The sequence below is a fragment of the Peromyscus leucopus genome, chromosome 6 (assembly GCF_004664715.2).
Source record: "Peromyscus leucopus breed LL Stock chromosome 6, UCI_PerLeu_2.1, whole genome shotgun sequence".
In the NCBI taxonomy this organism is placed as follows: domain Eukaryota; kingdom Metazoa; phylum Chordata; class Mammalia; order Rodentia; family Cricetidae; genus Peromyscus; species Peromyscus leucopus.
Genome location: NC_051068.1, coordinates 96,302,445 through 96,319,509, shown reverse-complemented (window position 1 = coordinate 96,319,509; position 17,065 = coordinate 96,302,445). Strand labels below are relative to the sequence as shown.

General features: G+C 39.0%; 1 protein-coding gene across 3 annotated transcripts in view; it reads left to right on the top strand.

The window, feature by feature from the left end:
• Ndst3 (N-deacetylase and N-sulfotransferase 3) overlaps positions 1 to 16,721 on the top strand; it is a 158,758-nt gene extending 142,037 nt beyond the window's left edge. For 2 of the 3 annotated variants that reach the window (XM_028881474.2, XM_028881473.2), the window contains exons 13-14: positions 10,832 to 10,934; positions 13,416 to 16,721. In XM_028881474.2, the coding sequence (XP_028737307.1) occupies positions 10,832 to 10,934; positions 13,416 to 13,535 (223 nt within the window). In that variant the 3' untranslated portion in view covers positions 13,536 to 16,721. Of the gene's footprint in view, positions 1 to 10,831; positions 10,935 to 13,415 lie in introns of those variants that run through there. The other variant, XR_003735816.1, reaches the window with a different exon arrangement.
• Positions 16,722 to 17,065: the final 344 nt, after the last annotated feature.

Below are 17,065 nucleotides of genomic sequence, written 5' to 3'. Positions count from 1 at the left end.
TCTTTCTTATTAGAAAACAAGCAGGCATACAAAAATAAATAAGCAAATATTATGATGATAGTACAAAATAAAAACAAACCTGAAAGGACAAAATAAGCAAATGAACAGATTTTTAAAAGAAGCCAAAGGAAAAAAAGCACAAGAAACCTATAAATAGACACAGAGACATACATCCATATATAGAGAAATCCCATAAAGACACAAAATCAGAAACCATAGTATATAAGCAAAACACCTGCAGGTTAAAACATTTTAAAATGCCAGACAAAGCATTATGAAACAACAACTAAAAAAGATCCTCCAAAAGTACCACCAAGTTCCTTCTTGTGTTGATCACTACAGCTGGATCGGGGGCCTGCCCTTAAGTGTGGTTTGTATACCCAGTGAGACTCCATTGGAGAAAACGAATTTTTCGTTTGTAAGCAGTTGTCATTGGGAGATAAGCTTCGGGTTGTGGATAGGATTTTGTGTCCACACCTCCTCTCAAGCACTAGGGCAGCATCTGACTTGAGTTTGCTGCCATAGTCTCTGTGAGTTCATATGTGCATCAGTCCTGTTGTGTGTAGAAGGCTTTGTTTCCTTGATGTCTTTCACCTTCATTGGCTCTTACAGTCTTTCTGTCTCTTCTACATCAGAATTCCCTGAATCCTCAGAGAAGAGATTTCATAGAGACCTCCCATTTAGGGATGAATGTTCCAAGGGTCTCTCACTCTCTGCATTTTGTCCAGTTGTGAGTCTCTGTTTTCATCTACTGCAGAAAGAAGCTTCTCTGATGATAGCTGACCAAGACTTTGATATATAAGTATAGCAGAATATTATCATGAGTTATTTATTGCTACATTCCTTTAGCAGAACAGTAGTATTTGGTTTTCGTCTGGGTACATGGTTTATCTGCTCTCAGATTCTTGGCCACCCAAGCAGTGCTGGACATGGGTTCCATCTGAAGTGAACCTTAAATCCAATCAGATAGTGATTGGTTACTCCCACGAATTTTGTGCCACTGCTGGACCAGTGTATCTTGCAGGAAAGTCACCATTGTAAATCAAAGGGTTTATAGCTAGGCTGGTGTTTATCTTTCTCCTCTGGTAGCATGAACTGTAACTTCAGGACCATGAACATTAGTCAGAAGGGGTGAAGGCTCCAAGTAGGCACCAGCTCAAGTTCTCTGGGTTCTATGAGTTGTGCAGGTGTTGTCTTCAGTAATAGAGCCTTATCATCAGTTCGTAGAGAGCAACCAATAGCTTTGACAATTGTCTGGGTTGTTTGGAGTCTCCCATAAAGCCCCTTTGGCCAACAACTCAATTAGATGTAACCCATTCCTGGCACTGGAGATTTCATTTGGTGGCAAGAGAGGTCTAGGGGCTTTGCCTTGCCTATTACTTGGTGATTCTATTTAGACTTCTTTCACATATGTGTATATTTTAAGAAGCTTCTATTGTAGTGGGTTTCTATACAGCACCTTAACTAACACTCTCCATAATTTCTCCCTAACCGCTCTCTTCCTTCCCACTCTGTTTGATCTCCATTCCAGCCCATTCCCCTTCCATCCATATTTATCTATTCTATTTCCCTTTCCTAGGAGAGCCTTCCCCACTTCTTAGTCCTTTACTCTATACCTAACCTCTGTGGTTATTTGGATTATAGCCTGCTTAACAAAGGCTTAGCATCTACATATAAACAAATACATATTAAATTTGTCTTATGGGGTTTGGGTTACCTCACTCGGGGTGATTTTTTTCTGGCACCACCCATTTTCTTGTAAATTTAATGATTTCATTTTTAATGACTAAACAATAGTCCATTGTGTAAATGTATAATTTCTTTATCCATTCATCCATTGATGCACAACTAGGCTGTTTCCGATTTCTGACTATTATGAATAGAGCATCAATGAACATGGTTGAGCAAATATCTCTGTAGTAGGATGTGGGAGACCTTTGGGTAAATGCCCAAGAGTAGTATAGCTGGACCTTGAAGTAGATTGATTCCCATCTTCCTGCTTGAAGTAGATTGATTCCCATCTTCCTGAGGAACCACCATACTGAATTCCATAGTGATTGTTCAAGTTTGCACTCACACTAGCAATGGATGAGTGGTTCCTTTACTCCACATCCTCACCAAAATGAGCTGTGATTTGTTTTATTGATCTTGGCCATTCTGACTGGTGTGGTGAAATCTCAAAATGGTTTTGATTTGGATTTCCCTGATGACTAAGGATGTTGACCATTTATTTAAGTGTTTCTCAGCCATATGTGTTTCTTTTTTTAAGAATGCTCTCAAAAAATGTTTAGATCTGTGTCTCATTGTGGGGGTCCAGCTCCTACCTTTTGAAGGGTGCTTAGGTGGAGGAGAGAGGAATGAGGAAATATCAAATAGAAAGAGAGACCTATCAGACAAGAAGAAAGACAAAAACACAGGATAGCTTTGGTGGGGGGGGTGGGGCTGGATCAATACAACAGCTTCACCCTTTATTGAAAAGGACTTTTTATAATATGCCAAGAGGAAGAGCAAAAGACCTCCCCCCTTGCAAGATCATACCCATAGTGCAGACGCTTCCAAACACATGGTAACATGCAGGTGATCAAACTGTTTGTTATGCAACCCTGCTGGGTAAACAAGCTCAGATTCTCTAACCCTGAGTAAGTTCTCACTAGGAAGCCTCTGTGGGCTCCCACACTCCATTAGTTCTACTTTTTAGACATAAAAACTAAAGCACAGAAAAAGTAAGCCAAAAGTCACCCAACAAGTGAGTTGGGAAGGCAGGATTGAAAATCAGTTATTGTAATGTACACTTCCCATCTTTAAGCTCTTCCAAGATGTTTGAATCGGAGAAAACCAATACTATGCCTCTCTCCTAATGTATAGTACATCTCCTGACTTTAAAACTGAAATCTGGGGGCTGGAGAGGTGGCTCAGAGGTTAAGAACACTGGCTGTTCTTCTAGAGGTCCTGAGTTCAATTCCCAGCACCCACATGGTGGCTCACAACCATCTGTAATGAGATCTGGCTCCCTCTTCTGGCCTGCAGGGATACATGCAAACAGAACACTGTATACATAATAAATAAATAAATCTTTTTTTTAAAAAAAAAAAAAAAAAACCTGAAATCTGGGCCAGCAAGATGCCTCACTGGATGTAGACTCTTTCCCTAAAGTCTGACAACCTGTGTTTGGTCCCCAGATCCCTCAGGATAGGAAGAAAGAGCTGACTGCCACAAGCTGTCTTCTGAGCACCACATATGTGCTGTGGCATGTATGTGCACACAACACAAAGATGTGTGTGTAAGCTATATATATAATGTAGAAAATATGTTTTCTTTTAATCTGGACACTTAAGATGAGATTTTTGTATTTTATTAATTCGTTGAGACGTTCATGTCATGGATTTGGTCATATTCACCCCTCCTCTTCCCACTCCTCCCATGTCTACCTTCATCTCCCTACCCACTGAACGTTGAGCTTTCTCTCTTTCTTTCTTTTTTATTTCCATAATGTCCAGTTTGTGCTGCCCTCCTACTCCTGGTAATGCTGCCTGCTCTGGAATGTGGTCAGGAGATTTGACATGCCACTTTCCACATGAACATGTAACCAGAAAGATACAAATTAAAATCACATTGAGATACCACTCAATGCCAAAGGATGGCTGTCCTTCAAAGGACAAACCAAATGGACATGGACCCAAAAGATAATACCAAATGTTGGCAATAATTAGGGGAATTTTTAAATTTTGTTTAAAATTTAAAGCTTGCATAATACATAGCCCCTTTGGTGAGTAGTTTTGTAGTTTCATGAAAATTAAACACAATCTCACCAACAGCCCAACTTTGCTTGGAGGAATCTATCTCAAGATAAATAAAAGCCTACGACAATTAAAAATTTGTAAGTAAACATTTATAGAAGCATTATTCATTACATATAAAAGCAAGAAATGATCTAAATGCCTATCACCTGGTAAATGGATTGATTTGGCATATCCATGTGGGGGGGCAATATTAATAAATGATGAAGTTAGACTTAGGTGCATAACATAGACCCATAATTTAAGCACTTGGAAGCTGAGGCAGGAGGGTTGGTGTGAGTTTAAGACCAGCCTGGCCTGTATTGTGTGTATCAGACTGTCCTGGACTACATAACAAGACCATGTCTCAAGAGAAAACAGAATAGAATGAAATCAAGGATTGTCTAAGAAGGGTTGAGTTTGAGTTTCAGTTTTTGTGAGGCAATAAAAATGTTCTGAAACTATGATAATTTCATAGTCATTGGATTGTACACCTAACATTCAAGTATTAGTATATTTAAACATATCTTGCAAAGGTTAATATATATGTATCCTGTTCTTGTCCTGTATTCATAACATAAATTATGTTATGTTATGCCCCTTTGAAAAAAACAAAATTTGATTTTGAAAGCCCATCTGCTCTAGTTTCACATGGAAATGCAATTGCAGTTTGAAGATATTTCAGACACACTTTCTAAGTGTCCCCTGAATATTCTCTGTCATTCATCTATCCAAGGTGAATTGTGTTTTCACTAATACAGAATGTTAAGAACTATCATTCTCCTTGGAGAATCTTCTTCTCCTGACCCAAGTCTACTTTATTATGTCCACATGTCCCCAGGTGATTTTCTTCACAAGCTTACAAGCATTTTTATCCTCTCTAACTTTACTCTTTAATTCAAGTTTATTAAAAACTATCATATACGTGACTCTGGGGACACAGCATGGGTTACTTTTGACTCCACTGTGGGGCACCCTCAAGGTCAAACACTAAGCAGTATATTATACTTCTTCCAAAGGCTCATTTCCTGAAAGCCTTGGAAGGAGGGACCCAGCTATAAAATGGCTACAAGTGCCTACATTAAAAAGGCTAATGCTCCCTCAGACACAGTGGTCCTGGGGTTATTCTTACAGGGAAGACCATTACTGCTTTTTTAAATAGATACGGAGACAGCTTTCTCCATCCTCTATCCAACCGTTTCACTTAGGCTCTGAAATAATGTTGTGTCCTCAGCCCTATAAGGACCTTCCTCAACAGCGATCCCTTTGTTTTCCTCTGTGACTGTTCATGGTGAGCAATCAAACCTGATGATTCCTCAGGCCCCCTGGAAAGCAGACACAGTGGCCTGCCTTCGTCCTCTACACTCAGGCCACTAACTTAAACATTTACATGCTGCCTTAGGTGATGGTTACAAACAACCCCCTCCCGTAACACACACACACACACACACACACACACACACACACACACATTTTTCCCTCAGTAAAGCCCTGCACAATGCTTTCTGTGACATACCTGACCAAGTTTCTTTCAACAAGTAGTTGAAAGAAAACCTATTTTCCTTTTTTTTTTTTTCCAAATTGTGATTGTGTGTGTATACAATGTATGTGTGTAAGAGCACACATGCCATGGGGGGTGGGAGTGTCATGTCAGAATGCGACTTTGAGAAGTCTGTTCTCTCCTCTACCTTTACATGGGTTCTGGGCATTGAACTCGGGTCCCCAGGCTTGTGCCTTTACGGGCTGAACCATCTCACTACCCTTATTTTACTTTTGCTAATTAATTTTAACATCAGTATCCCTGGGGAAAAAAATTTCTCTTACAAGGGTTGCTGCTGCTCCTATTTGGTTGTTCATCTTGATCTGTTGTGTTTGCAAGAAGGTAACCCAATCCAGCTTAGTAGTCTACTCACAGCTCAGGTTGCCCTTGAACTTGTGACCTTCTTGTGTTGACCTCCTGAGTGCTACAGTTGCAAATGTAATACACCAACTGGGAACTGGTGGCACACACCTTTAATCCCAGCACTCAGGAAGCAGAGGCAGGTGAATCTCTGAGTTCAAGACCAGCCTGGTCTACAGGGTGAGTTCCAGGACAGCCAGGGTTACACAGAAAAAAAGCCTGTCTCAAAAAGAAAAAAAAAAAGCAAATGTAATACACCTGGAAAAGTTCTTCACAAAGCATCTATGTGTCCTAGTCATATATCTGTAATAAGATATATTAGCAATATAATATCAGTTGTTCTGGATTCTGAATCTTGATCACTTGCAGGCTTGCAATGAGACTAATTCAAATGTGGAACCTTCTGGTACTGAAGTGTTAGTGAAAACTACTGCAGCAGAGCAGACTTCTTTCTAGAAGTGTTCTGGAAGCTTCTTCTGGAAACTTCTGCACAGAGGTAGTTAAATAAGACTGCCTTGTTGATGCTTTCTTTGACCTCTGAATGTAAAATTAACTTTTGAGCTGCCTGACTCAAACAAGAATATATACAACATAATGACATACCGTGTGTTCTGGTCTCATGTGGTCACTTTAGTAGTAGCAAGAAGTGGGCTTGTGTAAGTGGGCTGCAATTGTGATTCATAGCTGAAGAAGGGCAGGTGCAGAAATACAAGTTCATGTTGTTTTCATAGGGCAATAGTTTTAAACTATAAAACTGGCCACACATAGACTTCACGTATGCGTACATCAATACTATTATTTAAGATATTTTATTAATATATGATTTTTCATAAATAAAACTCCCCAATTATAATATTTATGGGTTCAGTAAATTTTAACAAATACAAGTAAAATGTATCCACAACAATAAAATTACAGAGCACCTCTCCCTCCAAAGCGCCCCTTCTTCCAGGGCACCCCCCGCCCCGCAGGATTGTGTTTTATGCTTTTTATGCTCTTGGGCAATCAAGCTGTTTCCCTTTTGCTCGGCCCCTGAAAACCAGATCAGCTACTTCCTTTAATTTAGCATTACGTTTTTAAGTGTGCTCCATGCTCTTGCACCAAATAACCATCTGTCTACCTTTGTCATAGACTGTTCCTTTCATCAGTTGATGGATAGGGTGCTGATTCTGAAGTTGTTTTTTTTTTCTATTTTTATTTTTGTTTTTGTTTTGCTGCTATGAACAAAGCTACTATGAACATTTAAGCAAAATTTTTGCATGATCACATGTTTTATTCAGTAAATGCCTTCAAGAAAACCATATATTCATAAATTGTCAAATTTAAAAGAAACAGCAATGTGGCTCTTTACTTCACATCTTTACTGTTGTTTCATTTGGGACTTTAAATTCCATCGTTTAAATTCATGAGTGTTATTTCACTTTTAATGTTAATTTGTGTTTTCCTGATGATCAATGAAGTTGAGTAAATTTAACACTCATTCTCTGGTTGGATCATTTTCAAAATTTTACTCAATTCTTGAAAGTTATATATACTTTTTAGAACCATGTGCATGAACAGGACATCTATATCACTCCTGCCCTCCCTCTTCCTCAAACTCCTCCTGCCTCCCAAATTCATAAACTCTTAATTATTATTGTTAACCATACATACATATCTATATATCCATATAGATATAGATAAAACATACCAAGTCCACTTAGTTTTTTATATGCACATGCATTCATTGGGATTCTACAACCTATGTGGGACTTTGTCCCAAGAGGAAACTGATTCTTCTCTTAGTAGTCATTGACCAGCTGTAGTGCTTCATCTGGGGATAGACCATCCACGTTAGTTTGTCAACTGGTATTGTCATCATCAGGTCTTCAGGGAACCATATTGTTGAGAGTTCATTGTCCTTGTCATGTCTAAGGGACACTGTCAAGCAACAGGCATCCAGGTTGTCTTACTGCCTTCCTGCCCTTCTTCTATTATGTTCCCTGAGCTTTAGGTATATGGGTTGTGTTGCAGATGTAGCCACTGGCCTTGAGCACCCCGTGGACATTTATTCTCTGTGTTTTGACCAATTGTGGATTTCTATAATAGTCTCCCTCTAATCCAAAAAGAAGTTTCTGTGATGAAGGATGAACACTCCATGAATCTGTGGATATGAGGCTCTTTAGAATATGGTTAGAAATTGCATTAGTTTAGGTAAATGATATTAATGAGTTCTTCTCTAGGGTCTATGACCTCACTAACCAAGGGCAGTTGGCTAGGTTTACAGTACCAGACATGAATTCCTTTCCACTTAGCGGGCCTTATGTCCAATTAAACAGCTGCTGGTTACCCCCAGGATAAAAGTGCCACTGTTGCACCATCGTGGAGCTATCACTGGGCTCAGCATTGCTGTGATTCGTGGGCTTTGCAGTTGGGTAGGACTACCGTCTGTTCCTCTCCCTTGGAAGTTTGCACAGCACCTGCCACGACTGTGAAAGCCAGTCCCCAGGGGGAGGGCTTCCAGTTCAGTTCCAACTTGATTCCTTCAAGTGCGCAGTTTCTTCAGTAATAGGGTCTGACCTTACTAAGAGCAATGGCAATAGCACATACTGTTTTGAAAAACCTTTATATTCCCCCAATGAACAACTCAAGATGTTTCCCATGTAAGGCACTGGGGTTTTGTTAGATGCTGAATGGCTTTTAGGAGAGCACCATCACCCAAATGACATAACTCTATTAAAAAATGTATATACATATATACATATATGTGTATATATATGTATGTATGTACACATGTATGTTAATGTGTATTTTAAGTAAGCATATAAAGTAATATATTTCCCTATGGTTTCTCTCACACATATGAATGTTATTTATCCCTTCCTCTCTCACTATATTGCCTTTCCTCCCCATCCATAATTAAAGTCCCTTCCATTTTTCCATTAGCCCTTCATCTTTCATACACTAAATATAAATTTCTTTTCAGATACACATTTTACAAATATTTTCTCTAGTCTCTAATTTTCTATTTCTTTTATGAAGTATCTTCAGAAGAACAAAGTTTTAATATATTCAAAATTATGATTTTATAACTTATCTTAAGAAATATTTGCCCAACCTAAGGGTATGAAGATGTTTCATGTAGGGTGGGGATATAGGTAAGTTGGTGGAGTGCTTGCTTAGCATGCAGAAAGTCCCGGGTGTGATCCTCAGCACTGCATGAACCAGGGGCTTGGTAGTGCGTACCTGTTATCCAAGCATTAAGGACTCTAGAGGTAGAAACAGGAGGATTAGGAATTCAAAGTCCTCCTTGGATACCTAGTAAGTTGAGACCAGTTTGTGATAAACAAGACCCTTTCTAAAAAAAATCTACATTTTTTTCTTCCAGAATTTTTGTAGTTTTAACTTAAAACTTTAGGTCAGTGACCTATTTCATATTAAATTATCGATCAATGTGATGAAACTGTCAATGTTCTTTATTTTCCATGTTGATATTCATTTTTTTCTAGTACAGTTGGTTTTAGTCCCCTCATTGAATTAAGTTCTTAGATGTGAAGGTCTCTTTGTGCATCCTTTATTTTGCTCCATTGGTCCATCACTGTGAGTATGGTGAAGATCTCTTTGTGCATCCTTTATTTTGCTCCATTGGTCCATCACTGTGACTGTGAGCAGCACTGATTGCTCAGCATTCAAGAAACATTGAAAGTATGGAGTATAAGATCTCCAAGGTGACTCTCTGTTTCAAACGTTTTAAAATGTTTTACCTTATCTAGGTCCTTTATTTCCATATATATTTCAAAGTCATTTTCAATTTCTACAAAAAAAAAAAAAAAAAAACAGCAGAGTGTAGTCAAGTTCTCATTGGAGTCATATGACTCTGTGTGTGGTGCTGGAGCCAGAGGGTTTGAAGTACTCGGTCTTCTTTGTGAATGAAACAGCGCATTTGGTCACACCTTTGGTGTTTTTGCAGTTGTCATGGTGGCATGGTTTTTGTTTATTTTATTTTTAGGAACTTCAAGACTATAATTTAAATTTTTTATTTAAATTTCATTATAATTTGAACATGTTTCCATTTAAATTTTCAGAATTGTTCACGAGAAGATTTTAAGCAATGCAAACTGAACACCAAAGGAGATGTAACCCTAGGTAATTCTTCCTAGCAGAGAAGAAGCTGTGACAGTCAAATAATTAATTAACAAAGGTGAAGGAATACCATTGCTGTCACTTCCACATTTACATCGGAGCATGGAAATCACTGCTTTGCTTACAACAAATAACACAAATAGATCCGTTGTGTAGACATAAATACAGAATAGAAAGATTGGCCCTTGACTGTAGGATGGAGAGGCCTAGACTTGAACTCAGCAGAATACTAAGGAAACATGCAGTCTACAGAAACTAGGCCTTGACAAACATTTTCTTTATTTCATTGTTACCTGGTGTGTGTGTGTGTGTGTGTGTGTGTGTGTGTGTGTGTGTGTGTGTGTGTGGTTTTTGAGACAAAGTCTCACTGTGTAGCTCTGGCTGTCCTGGAGCTCATTTTATAGACCAAGTTGGCCTGGCCCTGCCTCCTAAGTTCTGGGGTTAAAGGCATGGCACCCAGTCCAATTATCTACCTTGTATTAGTGAGTATTCACAGAGCAGAACCTGCGCGATTGCTTCCTAGAAAGCTATAATGAAGGCCCGAATGAGAAATAAATGCAGGAAACAGTGCTGTAAGTAGAAATGTAAATTTAGCATATTACTATCATTGTTTTTGTAATTACAGCAAAAAAAATCGATTTATAGGTATTTCCATTTAATACTAACCTCATACCGAAATTTTAAAAGATCATTAAACAGAAATTTAGTGGATTATAGCTACAGAATTCAAATTTTAACACTCCAAAGTACAAAAGGCCTGGTTGCCTTTCAGGGGGTGAGGGTAGACCCCTGCTGCTGACATATAAGCTTCTATTTATAGGAAGTCTTCTGGAAATTGTTCTATTAAGAACCTGGCAAACTCATAAATATGACAGATGGGCTGAGAATTAGGAAGTGTGCCAGAAGACTTTATGTAAGAGGTTGTATGAAAAAAAAAAAAAAAAAAACCACTCCATTTCCCTGCTTATGAATTGATAGCTGGTCATCGTGGCTTATAAACTGCTTGAATTTGGTCAATTTCCTCTGTTTTTAGGTTTGATTCTCATAAAGGCTTCTGGTGTCAGCTATTGGAAGAAGGAAAAACAAAATGCCTTGGAAAGAGTAAAGGAAGAAAATATCCACCGATGGATTCTGATGTAAGTATAGAACCTGAAAATATAAAATGTAGAAATGATAAATAATAGTAATACCACATATTTTCTTAGAAAAATGGTTAAGTACATACTAAAATTCAGTGGGTCCCCTTCTACTTTCCTGTCCACTTTGGGTTACAGAGTTATCTCCTGCACAGAGTGGGAAGGTGTTCTGTAGGGCAAGGGCCATTTGTCTGTGACTACACCACAAAGAAAGTGACATCCATCCCTACCCTAACAAGCATTAGTTATCCCTCAGGAGGAGGAGGGAGGGAAGCGGAGTTGAAAATATTAAATTTCATTATATAAATGTATGAAGGCTGTCAAACAGTTAAAAATGGGAAATAAAAATTATACAATACAGTATTTCAAAGAAAGACAATGGTATTAAAATATTATAAATTACTAAGGAAAGAAAGGAAGGAAGGAAGGAAGGAAGGAAGGAAGGAAGGAAGGAAGGAAGGAAGGAAGGAAGGAAGATAGACAGATAGATAGATAGATAGATAGATAGATAGATAGATAGATAGATAGATAAATAGATAGATAGATAGATAGATTAAGGGTGGAAGAGAAGGCTTAGTGTATGAAGGCTCCTGCCACCGAATCAGAAGACCTGACTGTGATCCTAGGACACATATGGTGGAAAGGGAGAACCAACTGCTGCAGACTGTCTCCTGACATCCTCCCATATGCCATGGCGTGTGTGTGTGTGTGTGTGTGTGTGTGTGTGTGTGTGTGTGTGTGTGTGTATGCCACAGCATGTGTGTATACACACACATATACACGCACACGTGCACATACACACATGCTAAAATAAATGAAATGCAATAAAATAACATCTTAATTAAAATTGAAACTCGTATTTGTGTTTCAATATTATCTAGGAAGGTTGCTTTGATTTTTCCATTTATATCACTGATATCTGTCTTGAAAGAATGAAAGAAAATAGAATTTGTGATTATAAATCTGAAAAGCAGATAATGATAGCTGCGCAGAATTGATCTACTAAAAATGTCAACTAAAAATCAGGATAGGAAATATACCAACTAGAAAGGGAAAAATATTTTCTGTTTTCAATGTCAAATGATTCTATAGGACATAGATTATAATGTTAACTGATAATGTGATATACTAAGTATACTAAGCTTTGAACTGTTAATGTGCTAGTGAGATAAGATAATTAACATATCTCTCAATTGTCTAGCACACCAACACATAGTCTAGGCTATGAAATGGACACATGCATGTTGTTACTCAGTACTTCGTTTATTCTGCCTACAACAATGAATAGCATGGTGAATGCCTGAGGCTGCCGTTTTCATAGTTCCTGTATTTTTCCTTTATGCTTATTTTGTATACACTAAGATTTATTTATAGTATATTTAGTATGTAGTTTGACTATAAAAAAATAAGTTGATTACTATAATTTTTTAGAACTCAAAAATTTAAATATTGTGGATTTTTTTTCTTCACAGTATTAAATACATGTGTTAACTGACAATACTGAGGTGGTTGAAATTTCTCAGAAATCTGTATTTATTTAACAAATTTTTATCTTTAAATGTTTGGAGGACAATGCATTGTGCCAGTCTGATAGACAGGACCTTGGTCAGGTCACAACTAAAGTCTGTACAGAAGACAGAAGGGAGAGAGGGACTTACTGTTTCCATGAGATTACTTTGTAAAAATTCTAATTCTACACCTTTAATCTCGGTACTCAGGAGGCAGAGCCAGGCAGAGCTCTGTGAGTTCAAGGCCAGCCTGGTCTACAGAGTGAGATCCAGGACAGGCACCAAAACTACACAGAGAAACCCTGTCTCAGGGTGAAAAAAAAGAATTCTAATTCTGTTATTCTGTTTGAGGGACTATCAAAATACACCATCAGATCACTGTGAAAACAGTCAGAATACACTAAAACATGCCAAAAGGTAATTTTCCCCCATTGTTTCAATAAAAAAATTTAAACATATTAATTTTCACATCAAAGCTACTTCCATGTATAATTACTAGAAGGCACTCAGGTGTATCCTGGTGTTTTAGTTCCCTGTGCTCTACCTAGACAAAACTGAGATACTCTACAAAATTGGTGCTAGTCTAGATTAATAAGAAAAAAGTCGGCTTTTCAGAATGTTGACGTGGATGCCAGCGAGGTTACTCTGTATACATACTGAGTTTACCTAAGGAAGTAAAGTGTTTAACTTTACGCAATTCATCCCCAAATGCGAGGCTCCATGGAGGGCTGGAAACAGAAGCATGTAGCATGGCTGGAGCAGCAATCTTTCTCACTGCAGTCGTCGTCTCGGCTACAGCAGACTCCAGACAGAAAGCAGAGCATCATAGGGTGTTACTTACCAACGCAGTCCACGTGCTTCATGCAAATTTTGACCCACAGTTGGTAGAGGAGGCACTTATTTCAGCAGAGTCAACATGCATGAAATATAGTTTAATAAAATAAAGTATGTGTTTCTCCCCCTCCGCACTCAGAGTAGAGCGTTTCTGTCCAGTTACTACCGGGACCACAACGTGGAGCTCTCGAAGCTGCTGCACAGGCTGGGGCAGCCTCTGCCGTCATGGCTGAGACAGGAGCTGCAGAAGGTGAGGTAGCACAGAGAAGCGACGTGAATCTCCTCCAGAGCTCACAGAAGCTACCAAAAAGCTGTCAAACACATACCTCTTCGTCAAGAAAAACAAGCAAGGCTCCTTCCATGTGCTGGCATGTGGATGATTGTGGGGAGTGGGGGCGTATAAAGTATCTTGAAGAAGCTTCGTGGCCCGTGGCCTTCCACTCTGTACTCGTGTGGAAGCCCAGCAACAACCAATGTGAATTAAATAACAAAAACAGAGAAACAAAACACTGATACACACCTGTTCCATGTCACACTAATATTTACAATTTTGTGTATCAACTAAAGTTGAATTTCCGTAGATTTCTGGACCATTGTTTGACTGTAAAATGTTCTTTTTGTTTTTGTTTTTGTTTTGACTCTGTGAAGTATCTTCTACGATGATAAATGTCACATTGTAAAATTCCAAAAGCGTGGGGGAAAAAATAGGCTGCCAGCATAGACCGTTGACTGTGTGAGACCAGAGACAGGAAGTGGGGTACCGGCTTTGTCTCCACTAAACAGAAGCAAAGGAGGTACAGGAGCAAAGGCTCCTTGTGCATAGCCCATCGTGCTTGTGGAGCTGGAGCTCTGTATTGAAAACTCGTCAGACAGCAAAGAGAAACCTTTCTGTACATCAAAATAGTAAGTACCCACGGAAGAGCCCTGACGAAGTCCTCTGAGAGAGAGATGGTGAGCATCCAAAGGGACGCCACTGAGAACACTGTGCTTTCCGCTGTAAGCTGTGGGTCTATCCCGGTCACCTTCAGTTGTAGAGAAACACAAGCAGAGTCTGCAGGAAGTGTCCTCTCTGTGACACACAGACCTTTAAATGTGCAGAGCAGCTACTGAACAAACTCAGTTCCTTGAGGTGCTTTACTAGAGTCCTCAGACTGACATTATTGAAAAAACTGCATTTTTCCAGGTGATCCCAAGGGAAATTATATAATGTACGGATTTATGTAAAAATGAATTACTATACAAATTTTAATCTAATATTTGAAGTGATTCTTGTGCTACAAAGTGGAGACAGCTGAGCGGGTAAAGTCCAGTGTTTGAGACTATCTCACATATCTTCCACATCCCTGCCCGACAGCGAGCACAGTCGAATATATGGACTATCTGTAAAAACAAGCACAGAAGTGCAAAGATGAGCCTGGCTCTTGAAATATATTCCATTTAAATTAAACGTGTGAGCCAGGAATTCAGAACAAGAGTACAGTAGATCATACTTTCCTGTGTTAATATTTACCTAATTTTGTATTGTAATTGACACATGTGTAAATATTAAGTAGTACATGCCCTGCTGTGACCACACAAGCTCTTAGAAAGTATTTTACAAGACATATTTAGAAAAAAAGATACGCAAGAAAGTCAATGATCTAAAGATTTGGACTGTCATTATAGTGCATAAAAGTATTCTTTCAGTTATTTACCAGTTAGGAAACAGAAGTGGAATGCTTCCTCTCACCGTGTATTTCCTTATACTCATCACAATTATTGCTTTGTCTATTTAAGGTTTTCCCATGTTTTATGTACTCACAGAACACAGTCATTTTTAAGCACTTACCAGAAAGAATTGAACACACAACCCAATTTTAAGAACCCTGACTGAGAAGCAAAAGCAAAAGACGGTGAGATCAGCCTTCCCTCTTACGGCTGTGGCTTCGGAAGCGTCGCCTGCCAAACCCAGCAGGACAATCAGCCTTCACTTCCATGTCCATTCATTTAAGAAAATTGGCTCAAGGGGGTCGTGAGCCCTGGCAGCTCCAGCTGTTACAGTCTCACTGGCAGCAGCCTGTCAGCTCGTGAAGGGAGTGAGGAGGTGAGTTCACATGTGTCTCCACATGTGAACCTCTGGATAAATTGGCTACTGACATCCTTTAGTCTAGGTAGACGGTACCTGTAAAATAAATGGCAAAAATAGCACTTATAATGAATCAGATAAAAGGAGAGAGGGCGCCAAGACCTGCTCGCTCACAAGTACGTGTTGATGCAATGTGGAACAGCAGCCCTTTGAAAGGGTTTTGACCACTCCGCATGTCACAGAGACAGTTCCAAATTCTTGAGGACACCCACAGGCTTCACACTGGGAGCTCCAGCTGGCTATTATGCTATCCTGAAAGTAACAGAAACCTATGAGAAAAGAATGAGAGGGGACATGATTTCAAACTAGCTTTGTATAGAATTCTTTTTCATTGCTTATAATATGGGGCTTCCTCAGGAAGAAATGAAATGGTTATTTCAATGTTTATAGCTATAATATTCTTGTCATTCACATTGAATGAAAATTATTGGGAACATTTTTTCCTCTGGGTTTTTTAAATTAAAAAAAAACCCTCAATATAATTCTAAAAGTGGCATGATACCTCATATGTATAACAATAAACTCTGATAAGAAAATAAAGATGTTTGGACCTGGTGATTTTAGGTAATGAGCGGGTATTTGTTTAGCTGGTGTTGGGGGTGGAAATGGGACATGGTCAGAGTTCAAAGGGACACCGTTATGACTGAAAATGGAGAGGTAGTTGAAAAGCTTAGTAGGCTGTGAGAGATTTTTCTTCCAGTTTTGCCTGCTGTGTTTTTATTTGTCTCCTGATAGAACAAAGCTGCAGCTTTCAAGACATTGCTGGGCCCTTTTCTCTCTGTAGTGTTTCAATAGATGTGAACTAGTCCCTTTCACAAAAATCTAGAAAATGATCTCTGCAAGAAAATCACAAAATGAGGAGAGGAGCTAGACATGTATCCTCATTCTCCACAAAGTGTCTCTGCTTGGATCTCTTTCTCTTCAAAAGAGAGAAATGGGTTTTCTCACATTACAATTCCTCCCACCCCTGCATTATTAGTGCCCAGAATACAGCTGATTCACGTTCTTCTTTCCAAAGTGTGGGATGACATAGGTTACATCCGCTTCAGGACCAGTCAATGAGCTAGTAATGAACCTACCCATCAGTATTCAGGGTTTAAAATAGCAAACTAGTGTGGTTTCAGAAGATCAGACCTGCAGCTTGGAAGCACTTACTTAAGCAACAACTCGCTAATGAAGGGGCACTGAACTAGTGATGCCAATATACTTCTTTAATTTCAAATTGCACTCTGTACATGAATTCTCTTCTGACAATGGTAGCAACACCATGGTTTCCTCTGTGTGTATGTGTGTGTGTGTGTGTGTGTGTGTGTGTGTGTGTGTGTGAGTGTGAGTGTGTGTGTGTGTGTGTGTGTGTGTGTGTGTGAGAGAGAGAGAGAGAGAGAGAGAGAGAGAGAGAGAGAGAGATCCTCTGGAGAATCATAACAGATACAGTAATGAAAGACTTCACTAGAATGTTGCAAGGGAGTATCTTTTTTTCATTTTTTTGAAACTATTTATAATTCTTCCATCTCTAGGAGAGCTTTCTAAATAAGTTGTTGACATGCTGCTGGCTCTAATTTTAGTGATTTAACAATCTTTGTATTTTTAACTCCTAGAGGTGAAACTCACAGAAACTCACAGATTCTTCCTGTCTTCATCACACCTCCAAAACACCCTGTAGC